At 39.3% G+C, this 13,413-nt stretch overlaps 1 protein-coding gene across 1 annotated transcript in view; it reads left to right on the forward strand.

Annotated features, from left to right (window-relative positions):
• DHX9 (DExH-box helicase 9) overlaps positions 1–7,331 on the forward strand; it is a 48,068-nt gene extending 40,737 nt beyond the window's left edge. The window contains exons 23-28 of the mRNA XM_046682558.1: positions 96–257; positions 372–499; positions 2,512–2,741; positions 2,908–3,023; positions 3,634–3,834; positions 6,681–7,331. Coding sequence (XP_046538514.1) covers positions 96–257; positions 372–499; positions 2,512–2,741; positions 2,908–3,023; positions 3,634–3,834; positions 6,681–7,074 — 1,231 coding nt within the window. The 3' untranslated portion in view covers positions 7,075–7,331. The remainder of the gene's footprint in view (positions 1–95; positions 258–371; positions 500–2,511; positions 2,742–2,907; positions 3,024–3,633; positions 3,835–6,680) is intronic.
• Positions 7,332–13,413: the final 6,082 nt, after the last annotated feature.

The raw sequence follows: 13,413 nt of genomic DNA on the forward strand, positions 1-13,413 counted from the left end.
AGGAAGCTGGGCAAGAGATGTTAGCTCAGGGCCAGTCTTCCTCACCCAAAAAGAAGAGAAAGAAAGAAAAAAGATGTGATCTGTCTGTGTTTCAGTGTGGGAGATGCTGTCTGTACTATCTCTGCTGCCACCTGCTTTCCAGAGCCTTTCATCAGTGAAGGAAAGCGACTGGGCTATGTGCATCGAAATTTTGCTGGAAACAGATTTTCTGATCATGTGGCCCTTTTATCAGTATTCCAAGCTTGGGATGATGCTAGGTATGAGCTTGAAAGAGGAGAGTTGTAAAATTTGGGTGAACTGTCTCTAGTTGCTAATCTCTATCTAGTTCTCTGGGTTTTGAGAATGACTCTCAGCATACCTGTTTGTTTTAGAATGGGTGGAGAAGAAGCAGAGATACGTTTTTGTGAGCACAAAAGACTCAATATGGCTACACTAAGAATGACCTGGGAAGCCAAAGTTCAGCTCAAAGAGATTCTCATTAATTCTGGATTTCCAGAAGGTAAAACTCTCACATTCTTAAGACATATCTGAAGTGACATTTATGTAGTACACACACATGCAGTGCAGTGTATTTTAGCTTTAAACTTTGGACCCTATGCCTTTTCTGTGTTCCCAGCTATTTCTTGGTTCTTTAAACTATGGTGATAATCAGTTTTTCACATTAATTCAGTCTTTTAAAAAAGGAACAAAAGGTTATACTCAGATTGTACCATAGTACACAGATGATTACTAGATGTTTTAAGAATTGTGCTACTTTTGGGGAGGTTTTTTAAAAATCTCTTTTATCTTGTGAAGAGTACTGATCTAGCTTTTAGTGCTTTAGAATCAGGAGTATGTTGAATAACCTCAAATAGTGGTTTGTGAAGTGATTTATCAGTGTGCCCGTATATTCATTGTTAGATGTGAAGTAAACTCTATCCTGTTAAATTTTCAGTGGCTTTGATGTTTTGGTGTACGAGGACAGTTACAGAGGACTTCATGTGATGTAGAAATTGTAATCTAACTGCTCACTTCTTGTGTGTGGTTGAGCTATTGTACCAAGAGAGACCGAGTTATTTCCTAAAACATTGAGAGCTGGAACACATAACCAGAAATAGCTGTTTAGTTGAGAGATAGAAAGTAGTTGGACAGATGGCAAATTTTAAAGGGATATTATCTAAATACAGTAGTCCCCTCTTGTTCAAGGAGGATGCATTCCAAGACCCTCAGTGGATGCTTGAACCCTCTATATACTATGCTTTTTCCTATACATAAATACCTATGGTAGAGCTTAATTTATAAGTGAAGCATAGTAAGAGATTAACAACGATAACTAATAATAAAATAGAACAATTATAACAATATACTGTAATAAAAGTTACCATAAATCTTAACAACCTCAACATATGATTTTCTTTCTTCGTTGAGTCAAGAACTTGTACCTGCTTCACTTAAAGGACACACTTTACAGCTTCTCTTTGCCATATCCGAATTGCCAGCATTGCTACTTTTGTGCTTCGAGGCCATTAAGTGAACTAAGGGTTACTTGAACACAAGCACTGCCATGTCTCAGCAATTGATCTGATAACTGCAGTTGCTACTAAGTGACTAACAAGTGGGTAGTGTACACAGTGTGGACGAAGGGATGATTCACGTCTTGGGTTAGGACAGAGTGGAATGGCCTAAGAACAGTGTGCATTTTAAAACTTATGGATTGTTTATTTCTGGAATTTTCCATTTAGTATTTTTGGACTACTGCTGATCACAGGTAACTGAAACTGTAGAAAGCAAAATTGTTCGTATGGGGGACTACTGTAGTTCTCATCTGTTGTACATTGGCTACATTAGTCTATTTTTATCAAAATCAAAGGAAAAGGGCAGAACATTTTTTATATGATAGAATCTTCATGACAATCCTAAGATGCAGCTATTACTACTCCATTTTATAGAAGAGGAAAGTGACACAGAAGTTTAAATTACTTGTCCAGACTCATTCCATTAGGAGGTTATAAGACTAGAATTCAGGTTTGTCTTAGAACAAAATATATTCACATTCCTAGCACTTAACCCTCATACTTTCCAAACTGTGATGAAGTACTCATAAAACAGTCTGAGTGAAAACATCAGCCCTCATTCCAGTGGGTTCCCTTTAGATCGGTACTCCATCTTCTCTAGAAGGAACAGCTGTTTAAGAACAGCAGATGGAATACTTAGACTGGCGGCGTGTTAGTCTCTTATTCTGAGAGTAGATGATTGAGAGATTTTTTCTTTTAAAGTAATCACTCCAAGCTTATCTTATGGTTGAGTCTATAAGAGACTATAGACATTTTAGTTTTCTTATTGTGGAAACTTAGCAGAATTTCTCCTTGAACTTAATCTGGGTACAAGAGTTCTGAGAAGAGAGGAAGTTAGGAAGATTATTTGAAAAAAGAGGGTGGAGGAGGAGTCAGTTCTCCTAATTCTCTTAGTTTATATGCAATGTGAGTAGCAGCCAGATATCTGATTTTTTTTTTACCCCGTTCCTCTTAACAGATTGTTTGTTGACACAAGTGTTTACTAACACTGGACCAGATAATAATTTGGATGTTGTTATCTCTCTCCTGGCCTTTGGTGTATACCCAAATGTATGCTATCATAAGGAAAAGAGAAAGATTCTCACCACTGAAGGGCGTAATGCACTTATCCATAAGTCATCTGTTAATTGTCCTTTTAGCAGCCAAGACATGAAATACCCGTCTCCCTTCTTTGTATTTGGTGAAAAGGTAAGAAAAGATTAGTTTAGAAGTTTATTGAAAATCCAAATCATCTTAACTCATTAATGGGCGGTCGGAATATGAGTTTTAATTTTCAAAGCATAGTTCATTATGTGGCAGTTGACTGTCAGTTGGAATGTCAAGTATTTCTCTTTGCCTCTTTCTCCATCTGCAGATTCGAACCCGGGCCATCTCTGCTAAAGGCATGACCTTAGTCACCCCATTGCAGCTGCTTCTCTTTGCATCCAAGAAAGTCCAATCTGATGGGCAGATTGTGCTTGTAGATGACTGGTATGCATTTTCAGATGTGAACTCCAGACTGAATTCTTAGAGTAGTATATCATGGTAGTGTGGTTCATGCTTAGTGGTAAGTCTTAAATCAGCTATATCAGTAGAAGCAAATGCATTGGGCCTTGGAACTGCATCTACCACCATGAATACTATACTAAGGAATTAGAATCTGGAGTTTGAGTACCTTTTTCATGTACTCTATACATTGGTTAGAGACTGGTGGTAAGTGTGTAGAAAGCACTTGGCAAAAAGGGAATACAGCTTAGTGAACAGTCATATTCCTGAAAACTTAAAAAACTCCAACAATCTGAGTCTCGTTTCATTTTTTGTAGGAGCCTGAGAGATCTGTATTGCTAACAGTATTTTGCTTGATAGATTTTGTGGTTTACAACTTGTGCCAATAGCTAGCAGTGAATTTTATGTAGTGTAGATTATTGGTATTCTTCATACCTGTGTTTGCTTAAGTCTGAGGCTGTTACAGTAGTTGGAAGTATTGGTACTTGGTAAGAAGTTAAATTTATTTCATCACTTGCCATGTGTAAAATTGAGAGGTAATAGTCTTTTTCTGTGTGTACCCCCTCTCGTTTTTTATTGTTTTTCTCTATTTTAGGATCAAATTGCAAATATCTCATGAAGCTGCTGCTTGTGTCACTGCTCTCCGGGCAGCCATGGAGGCTCTGGTTGTTGAAGTAACCAAACAGCCTAATATCATCAGCCAGTTGGACCCTGTTAATGAGCGTATGCTGAACACAATCCGCCAGATCTCTAGGCCTTCAGCTGCTGGTATCAACCTTATGATCGGCACGACACGGTGAGTACCACAAGAACTTCTCTTGGAACCAAGCAGAGGACAGTAAGCTTATACTGGCCTAAAATTCCCATAGTTAGTTGGTAGAGGCCTTGTTATTTAAGTTAAAAATCTAGACAAACGCTGAATATGAAATTTAGTTCTGGTTAACACACTCATAAAAAAGGATGTTACTTGCTTTTGTCTCTGTTAATAATCTGTTACATCAGTGCATGTTACAGCTAGAAAGGGACCTTAAAAGTACATACAGAGTCCAGGGTGGGTCACATGACAGGAAAGTGACGGAGCCCAGACGGTCCTCTTTGCACAGTGCTGTTTTGCCATCTCTAAATAAAAAATGTTGATGAGGGGTAAGTTGCTGCTGCTTCAGATGAAAAGCTTCAGGGTTTATCTTAGGGAAATACAAGAATGTGGATACCTTAAAGCAAAGAAGTGTGAAATTTCTCTTAATTCTTAAAAAGTTTTCTTTGCTTTAGTTTTTTTCACCTTTTAAATTTCTCTTTGGCCACAATTTTTTATTTGGAAATATTTAACTGGGGAAAAGGCATAAGAATAGTACAGTGAGCATGCCATACAGTCTTTTAACTTAGGTTCAGCGTTTGTCAGCATTTTGTGACACTTGCTTTTATATATATGACACACACCTACTTCTTTTGCTTAATCATTTGTGATTAAGTTGCAGACATTATGACATTTACATCAATATACTTCATATATCTTTTAAGAATATACCTACAATTCCCTGATCATACTAAAAAAATTTAAGTGTTACAGTAACACTACCTAATACACAAATGTGTAAAACTTTTTATACTTACCTAAAAATGTTCTTGAATCTCTTCATCAAGGATCACTTATTGCATTTGGTTATAAACTGTTAGAATTTTGTTACACAGAACTGCTATGTGCTTTATGGATTCTGGTTTCCCATTTTGGCTATAACTGAGTTAATTGCTTTTTAAAATTTATTAACCAAACACATAGTACTTAGTGTGTGCCAGGCACCATGCAGGTGCTTTTCTGACATTAACTCATTTTGATGTTTGGTCTATCCCCTTTAATATAAATAAATAAACTAGGTATAGAAAAGTTAAGACCCAGGGTCATAGAGTTAGTGAGTGGTAGAACTGGAGTCCAACTTAGGCGATATGACTCCCAAAACAGTGCTCTAATTATGATGCTACATTGTGCTCCTCCCAGCGGGTGAGGTGTGTAGAGGAATTATTGAGAAAAGGAGAATCTACAAAAACAAAGATAGAAGGTAATTATCCTAGGAAGATACAGATGCTGTGCTCATGGGTGTTGAGAAGAGGATAAGTTACTTTCGGCAGGAGGGATGGTGATCGAGGAGGCTTCACATATAATCTGCTCTGTGAAGGGCAAAAGTCCAGAAACTAGAAAGGATGAGATAAATACAAGAAAGATTTTAAGATGTATGAATATAATTATGGCCTGAATTACAGTAGGGAGAATTGAAATGGGGAGAAATAAATAGATGAGACAGGTTTGCATAGGAGGAATATACAGTTTGGAGTATGTTGAATTGGAGTAGTTGGTGAGACATCATGATTTCTGCACATTTTCTTTGTTTGCCACATGAAATAGATTTAGCTGTAAACGAATTACCAAAGACATTTTTCAAAAACATGTTTGAGGGCCGGCCTGGTGGTGCAGCGGTTAAGTTCACACATTCCACTTCGACGGCCTAGGGTTTGCCAATTCAGATCCTGGGTGTGGACACGGCACCACTTGGCAGGCAAGCCATGCTGTGGTAGGCCTCCCGCATATAACGTAGAGGAAGATGGGCACGGATATGAGCTCAGGGCCAGTCTTCCTCAGCAAAAAGAGGAGGATTGGCAGCAGATGTTAGCTCAGCGCTAATCATCCTCAAAAAAAAAAAAATTTCAGAGTTAATGCAGGAAAATATTTGGTGATAAAGATCAAGTAATTTATTGCTAGCTCCAGGAGCCTCATTCTAATGTATTATTGCTTTGTTAGAATGCTTTATAGTTGAGCTCAGTGAAAGAGAACTATCTTAAAGTTGTAAGAACTGTTGGGGAAGTGGGAGAATTCCTCTCTCTCCCCCGCCCCCCTTTTCCTTAAGGTTCTTATGACTGGTCAAATAATTAAAAAGGCAGGTTAGCAGGAGAAAATCAAACGAAGTTTAATAGCATGTATGCGTGGGAGAAACCCAGGAGAAGCTGAGTAACTCAGCCATCTGGCTGAGGCTGCCTGTTTAAATATCTTCAGCTATAGACAAGGAGGATTTTGGGGGTAGTGACTTGGGATTTCAGAGGGAAAGGCAATTTACCTGGAGATGGAATGCAAATGTTTGTTAAATAGGTTTTGCTGGGCCAAAAAAATGTGTGTGTTGGTGTCTTTCTATCACACTTATTTTACATCATACTATAGCTGTCATATGTGATGAGCTCCTTCCTGGAACAGGCCTTCTGTGTTAAATTCTTTTAGACAGTTTGGAGGCGGGGGGAGGTTGATGCTCTTTCTGAGTCTTCTGAGCCCTTAGTGTTTTCAGCTCGAAATAAGCCCCATACCAGACTGGCGCATCTTGGAGTGGCCTACCCTGAACCCCATTAGGACATACTGCCAAAATTTAAAATCTTTGAGAATGAATCAGAAAGAACGTAAGAAAAGCACGTGGTTCCATTTGATGCAAGCTCCTGTGTCTCTCTTGGAGTAGCAGATTTATTTCATTTCAGTTTGTATTTGTGCATTTGGCTTCATTCCGTTTATGCATTAAATTTTCAAATATGACTAAAGGTTTCTATTTTGTGACTAGTTGACCAGTATTAAGGAGGCTTTGCTAAAGTGGTGGTTTTATCTTTTCCTAGGTATGGAGATGGTCCTCGTCCTCCCAAGATGGCCCGATATGATAATGGAAGTGGATACAGAAGGGGAGGTTCTGGTTACGGCAGTGGTGGCTATGGCAGTGGAGGCTATGGCAGCAGAGGCTATGGAGGTGGCAGAGGCTATGGTGGAGGTGGAGGCTATGGTGGCAGCGGCTATGGTGGTGGCTCCAACTCCTATCGGGGAGGCTATGGTGGAGGTGGTGGTGGAGGCTACAGAGGAGGTTCCCTAGGTGGCTATGGAGGCAGCTCGGGAGGAGACTACAGAGGGTCTAGTGGAGGAGGCTACAGAGGTTCCGGGGGATTTCAGCGAGGAGGTGGCAGAGGGGGCTATGGGAGTGGCTACTTTGGACAAGGAAGAGGAGGTGGTGGCTATTAAAGCTTGGTTATGTCAGTGCCTATGCATAGAGAGTAAAAAAAAAAAATGCATGCTACCTATTTCCCCAAGTTGTTTATTTGCTGCCGATAAGTAAACCCGTTTTCCACCCATTCTGTGGTTCACTGTAGTTTAAGGAAACCAAGCGTATAGATACGTTAGTGATTTTGTTTATATTATGTAAAATATAATGACCTGTTATAAAAGTACCACAGTTTGTATTTTTTCTTTAAGAAGTAAAGATTTGCCTTTAAAATTAACTTGATATTTTCTTGAGTTTAGTTTAATACAGTAGGAAATGATGTTATTTTATTCAGCATTACACTAATTACAGTATTCAGTATTACACTGAATGCTGGCCATATAGTTAATTGTTGATCTTACATGTTAGAATAATTTTACAATGCCAATTATATGTTAGTTTTAAACATCAGAGGAAAAACTGTCCACTCTGTTTCAAAGTATGCCAAGTGCTATTATTTCTTGTAGTAGTCAGAATAAATCACCTCGGAATGGGATTGTTATTCTTACAGTAAATACTGGCCAGTACACAATGCACATGGACCTCTGCACCTGAATAAAATTTTTGACCTAGGGCTAAACATTTCGACTTTTTCTCAAGCTTTATCTTTGAAAAATCTAAGACCAAGGTCAGCGTTCTCTTTTCTATGTTCGTTTCCAGTGTAAAAATTAATTTTTAGAAAATTAATTTTAATTAGAAGTTAATCCACAAAACTCTTGAATAAAGATTATATTTAGGCAAAGAATGAAGGTAAGTGAAGCTTTACTAGTGCAGAAAGTTTGGATATTTCACAAATAACTGTCTACATTAACATGTATTCCAAAGGATATTTGTTAAACTGGTTTATTTTAGTAGAGATGTTTATACATTTATAAAGCTTTACAGTTCCCAATGAATTTTCACATATTTCTCATTTGAGAAATAGCACAGTATAGTAGAGATTACAAAGGTTTTAGACTAGGCAGAACTGGGCTCATATCTTACTGCTGCTGTCTGACACATGGGTGATCTTGGGCAAGTTAGATTTTGTCTTAGTGTCCTTTTCAAAATCCGCTTCTCATTCCACATATGTCCTTCACCTCACCTTACTGTCACTAAGCTGGTGACTATCTATTTGGACTCTCAAATCTGTACCTCCAACTGACATTTCCATTCTGAGCATCAAACCATATAAACAAGCTGTTCACTGGGCATACATTTCTGCTTAGATATCCCACAGAAATAAAAATTCAGCACTTTGCAAACTGAAGAAAACCCCCAATTCACCCTATGCCCTGTAGTCTGTTCCCTGTTCACTTGTTTTGTTTGTTTTTTAATCACAGATAGAAGCTTTCAGCTACTTAATTGCCAGAGCTGTGTATGTTACCACATGTAGTCGGGTCACCTTCCAAAACATCTTTTAGTCGTGCTTTTATAAACCAATGGCCTCTGTTCTATTCAGACTCTCATTAACTTGGATGTACAGTGATGCAGCAGCCTCTTAACTGATCTTCCTGCCTGTGGTCCTGCCTGTCTGCAGTCCCTCCTCCACACTGCAGCTAGAATAAACATTCCCATACAAATCTAATACCACCATCACCCGCTCCTGGCTTAACCAGTGCTTCCTGTTGCCTTCAGGGTAAAGCTCAACTCCCTTCTTACCTCCTCACTCCCACAGCCGTATGGAACTTCTGGCATCATTAGTGGACCATGCTTTCTCTTGCCCTTTGCACATGTCCTGAAAACTTCCATAAAAGGTGTTAGTACTTGGCTGGTACTCATTCTTCCAACAACTTCAGCTAGAAAGGAGATGTCAAATGATAGCTGCAAAAAGGCCAGAAGCGATGTGAACTTACATTCTCAAAATTTGAAAGAACCACTCAGGTGTAGTTCTAATAATCTTTTGGTATTCAGCTAAAAACCTAAGGAAATCCCTATGGAGATTTCTAGAACTCTTTGTGCAGCTTCCTCCTCTTTGTACTGTCCCACAAGTTTTAGCTACCCTCTCCAAACTTCAATCTCTTTCTCTTCAACTCAGTGAGTCTGTGCTCTGCTTGGTTCTTTCTTCCTCTGCTATGATCCAGAAAGTGCCTCCACACAGAAGGAGTCATCTTAGGGCTCATCTCATCTCTTTCCCTTATTTTGGGGATCATAGTTCTGCATTGCCTGTTGTATGATATCTGAAAGCAGTTGATTCATATACACATACACATAGCTACACAATATATATATGTAAACATATAATTATGTGAGTATGTGCATCTGTGTATATATTGGTTTTTTAAGATAGTTTGATTTTCTAGTTGTTTACATTGGAGGGACTCAAGTATCAGACTGTCATAGCTGTAACTGGAAGTCAACTTAAGTCAGTTTTTAACATCCACAGATTCCTTTGAAGGAATGATCAGACTTACAGAGCAGAAAGCTACAGTTAATGTTACTCTGTGGTATATTAATACCTGGAGACATCGGTGTGTTGCATTTCCTTCCTTTCTCAACCGTCCTCCTGCAGTCTGCCTATGACAGAGAATATTCAGTCTAAGGGATGGTGCAGCAGGTGTGAGATGATTGGGGAAAGGTTTTCCAAAATGAGGGCTGATTACATCCCTGAATAGGAGATTCAGGAGGTGAAAGGGGCTGGATGCAGAGAATTTTGGGAGAAAGGTGTCAAGTTGCTGCTCACCACTCCTCCTCTCACCACACACATACATTGGGGTTTGGGAATATAGTAAGAGTTGGCACTGACAAAATTGGGTCTGCCCTTCTAGAATTTCAGGCACGGATGAGTGTGGGCCTCATCTTGTACCTGTTCTGTGATTGGCAGCTTATATACTGGCATCTTCACTGTGTACTTCTAAGTTTGAAGGTTGTAGCAGTGACAACCTGAGAGTGATGTGGAAGAGAAATGTAAATTTCCTTTGGCTCAGAGAAATGCCCAAAAGTTAACTGGGGGAGTAAGCTGATGTGCCAGTTCCAGGAAGCGAGGCTGCAGAGCTCTCTGTGTCAAGAGAAAATATGTTGGCACAGTGTCCTTGAGAAATCAGCTACAACTTGATGGGATCTCCCGTGCTGTGAAGCTCCACATAAAACCCTCTGGACATAAGCTATGTCAAGAGGAACAGACCAGGAGAACATGAACAGTTGTATCAGTTCAGAGTCAGCACAGACAACTAGAAAGAGGACATCATCACCTGTGGTTAGGCACATATTTGAATGCCAGTTTCCCTCTCTCTGAATCTAGAAGCAGAATTGGGATGGGAGGATAGTAAAGAACACCAGAAATTGAATTTTTGATTGGACTGGAACTGACTTGTGAGTTTTGATTTTAACTGGAAAAAGCTTCCTGAATTCCACTGGATTTATCTGAAAGGTTTAGATTTGAATTGGCCAGAAGACAGGAAAGTTATTAGAAGTGTACTTGTGTACCTTTAATATTTGTGGACTGTCCTATTACTTGCAGTATAAAAGTTTTCTGAATTGTGGGGAAAATTTACTATTGAATCTTTCCAAGTTAACTGATGTCATCTGAACTTATCAGACTACTTTGGTTATAATTTAGCTTTTAAGAAAATCTACTTCCTGGGAACTAACTGAGATGACCAACTTGCCCAGTTTGCCCAAAACTATGTGGTTTCCTGAGACACTCGAAGTCCTGAAACTGGGAAAGTCCTCAGCAAACCAGGATGAGCTGGTGACCTTAGGATTAATGTTAATAGGAGATCTTTCAGGAATTTCCAAACTTTGAAATTGCGTATTTCTTTCAAATCTAAAAATAAAAATTTAAGTTAAAGGAAACAAAAAGAATTGGCTACATAATCCAATGTTTAATGTTTTTCATCTTAATTGGTAAACCTGCATAATATTTTCATGTTAACCTGTAAAAAGTAAAATATACTTAGTGGTTATTTTTAATATTTTAGTAGTTACTAAAATAATTCAAATTTATAACTAAAATATTAGGAAGCACAATAGGATTAGGTTAACCTGCTGATCTAAATAAAATGAACATTTTTTTGGTGTTGCTAATTGTTCTAAGCACTTCCAAATTAAGCTAGTATTCTAATGGTACCTGCCAATGGCTTCAAAATTTTATTGGTAAATAAATGTTCATCTTTCTTATGCAACTGCAAAATCTGAAAATATCAGATTACCAAAAAATAGATAATGGCATAATGTTTAGTATTAAAATATTAATGAGTTATAAAGTTGCCTGAGTTTTCTACAGAACAAATCAGTGCCCTGTAGGAAAAAAAAAATTGTTAAAAGACAACTGTTTTAGGCCTCAATTGAATAACAATAAAAAATATGTAAAAGAAAACTTAAATATTATCTAGTTCAGTGGTTTTAAGCTTTTGAGGGCTGAGAGGCTCTTGAGAATATGATGAAAGCTATGGACTCTCAATCAAAAATGATGAACACCAAATTTTTTGCTTATTGGGGCCGGTCTGGTGGCGTAGTGGTTAAGTTTGCGCGCTCCGCTTCGGCAGCCCAGGGTTCGCCAGTTCAGATCCCTGGTGTGGACCTATACCCCGTTTATCAAGCCGTACTTGGGCAGGCATCCCACCTATAAAGTAGAGGAAGATGGGCACAGATGTTAGCTCAGGGTCAATCTTCCTCAAAAAAGATTTTCACTTAACATTTAGGTAGTTCACAGACTCTGAATCTGTCTGTACTTTAAGAAGACCTGATTTGGTTCAATCACTGAACATATAGTATATTTATGTAGTTTTCTCTTTCACTTTAATACTTTGAAAAATTAGAGCCCTGTTCTCAAATTTATTGCTTTCTGGTTGTAACTGTTAAATCTATAGCATGCATACACTTCCCAACTTGGGTGTCTCACAAAGAATAGCAACTTGTTCCTATAACCAGAGCAACTTCTCTACCTTGTGCTGCTGAGGAGCGCCTTTCAGTCCTTTGGTTTGTAAACCACCTGCCGCTTTCACTGCTTCTACCTCATAGACTGACAAGCGGCTCCAGCTTTATGGTTCCCATTCTGCTCTTCAACTGAGGGTCTACCTTAGCTGCTACTGGCATGGCAGTGGCATGGCCACTTTCAGTGTTAGGCCCTTACGAAAAGGCCAAAAGGGGTTCTAATTCATCCCTTTTCATTCCACACCAAAGCCACTCTTCTAATCTCGATTTAGCCAGTCCTCACCCCCTGAATCCTACCATTTCCATCCTCACCAACTGTGATGAGATAACCCTTAAAAGTCCTGGATTGTAAAACTCCTTTCAGTCTTTTGCCTAGGCAGAGACCCATTGGTAGCATTCTTTTAAAACTACTTGCCATTCACAGTAGTTTGGGATGTGATGGCTACTAAGACCCGCTGTCTGTACTCCAAGAAATTCTAGTAGGAATTGTACTCCAAGACAGTCTAGTAGGAAAGCCAAGTATGTGCACGAAAAGGGAGGGCAGGGCAGAAATATGGAACCATCTCTCCTTTAGGTTCTACATTAGAATCTCTTTTAAACATAGACAAGCTATGCACTGGATAGTTGGTCCTGGTGGAGGAAACTCTTCTTAAATCCTATTTTAGGAGTAAAATTAGAATTGGGCCTCCCTTGACCTAGAAAATTGGTTAAGATAGGTGGTAGAATAATGGCCCCCTAAAGATATCCACATCCTAATTCCCAGACCCTGTGAATACATATCTTAGGTGACAAAAGGGACTTTGCAAATGTGATTAAGGTTAAGGACTGTAAGATGGGGAAATTACCCGGGATTCCCCGGGTGGGCGCAATCTAATCAAGAGTCCTTAAAAGTGGAAGAGGGAGGCAGAAGAGTGGGTCAGAGAGAGAAGACTGAAGAAGAGGCAGGAGAAATTCAAAGCAGGAAAGGGACTCAATCCATTGTCGGCTTTGAATATGGAGAAAGGAGGCCGTAACCCAAGGAATGCAGTGTCCACTGGAAGCTGGAAACAGCTCTCAGCTGACAACCATCGAGGAATGGATCACCATCCTACAACTGCACGGAACTGAATTCTGCCAACAACTCAAATGGGCAAGGAAACAAATCCCCTAGAATGTCCAGGAAGAAACAAAGCCCTATCAACACTTTGATTTTAGCCCAGTGGGACCCATGTCAGACTTTAACCTACAGAACTATAAGGTGATAAATTGGTGTTAGTTGTGGTGATTTGTTATGATGAAGGGAAATAGGGGTGGGAAGGTAAAGGAAGGAGAAAACTTTATGAAAGATCAAATTTTTACAAAGTCTTAAAAATGCTTTGTTGGGGCCAGCCCCATGGCTGAGTGGTGAAGTTCGCGTGCTGTGCTTCAGTGGCCCAGGGTTTCGCTGGTTCAGATCCTGGGCACGGACCTAGCACTGCTCATCAGGC

Source organism: Equus quagga, chromosome 13, assembly GCF_021613505.1.
Source record: "Equus quagga isolate Etosha38 chromosome 13, UCLA_HA_Equagga_1.0, whole genome shotgun sequence".
Taxonomy (NCBI): domain Eukaryota; kingdom Metazoa; phylum Chordata; class Mammalia; order Perissodactyla; family Equidae; genus Equus; species Equus quagga.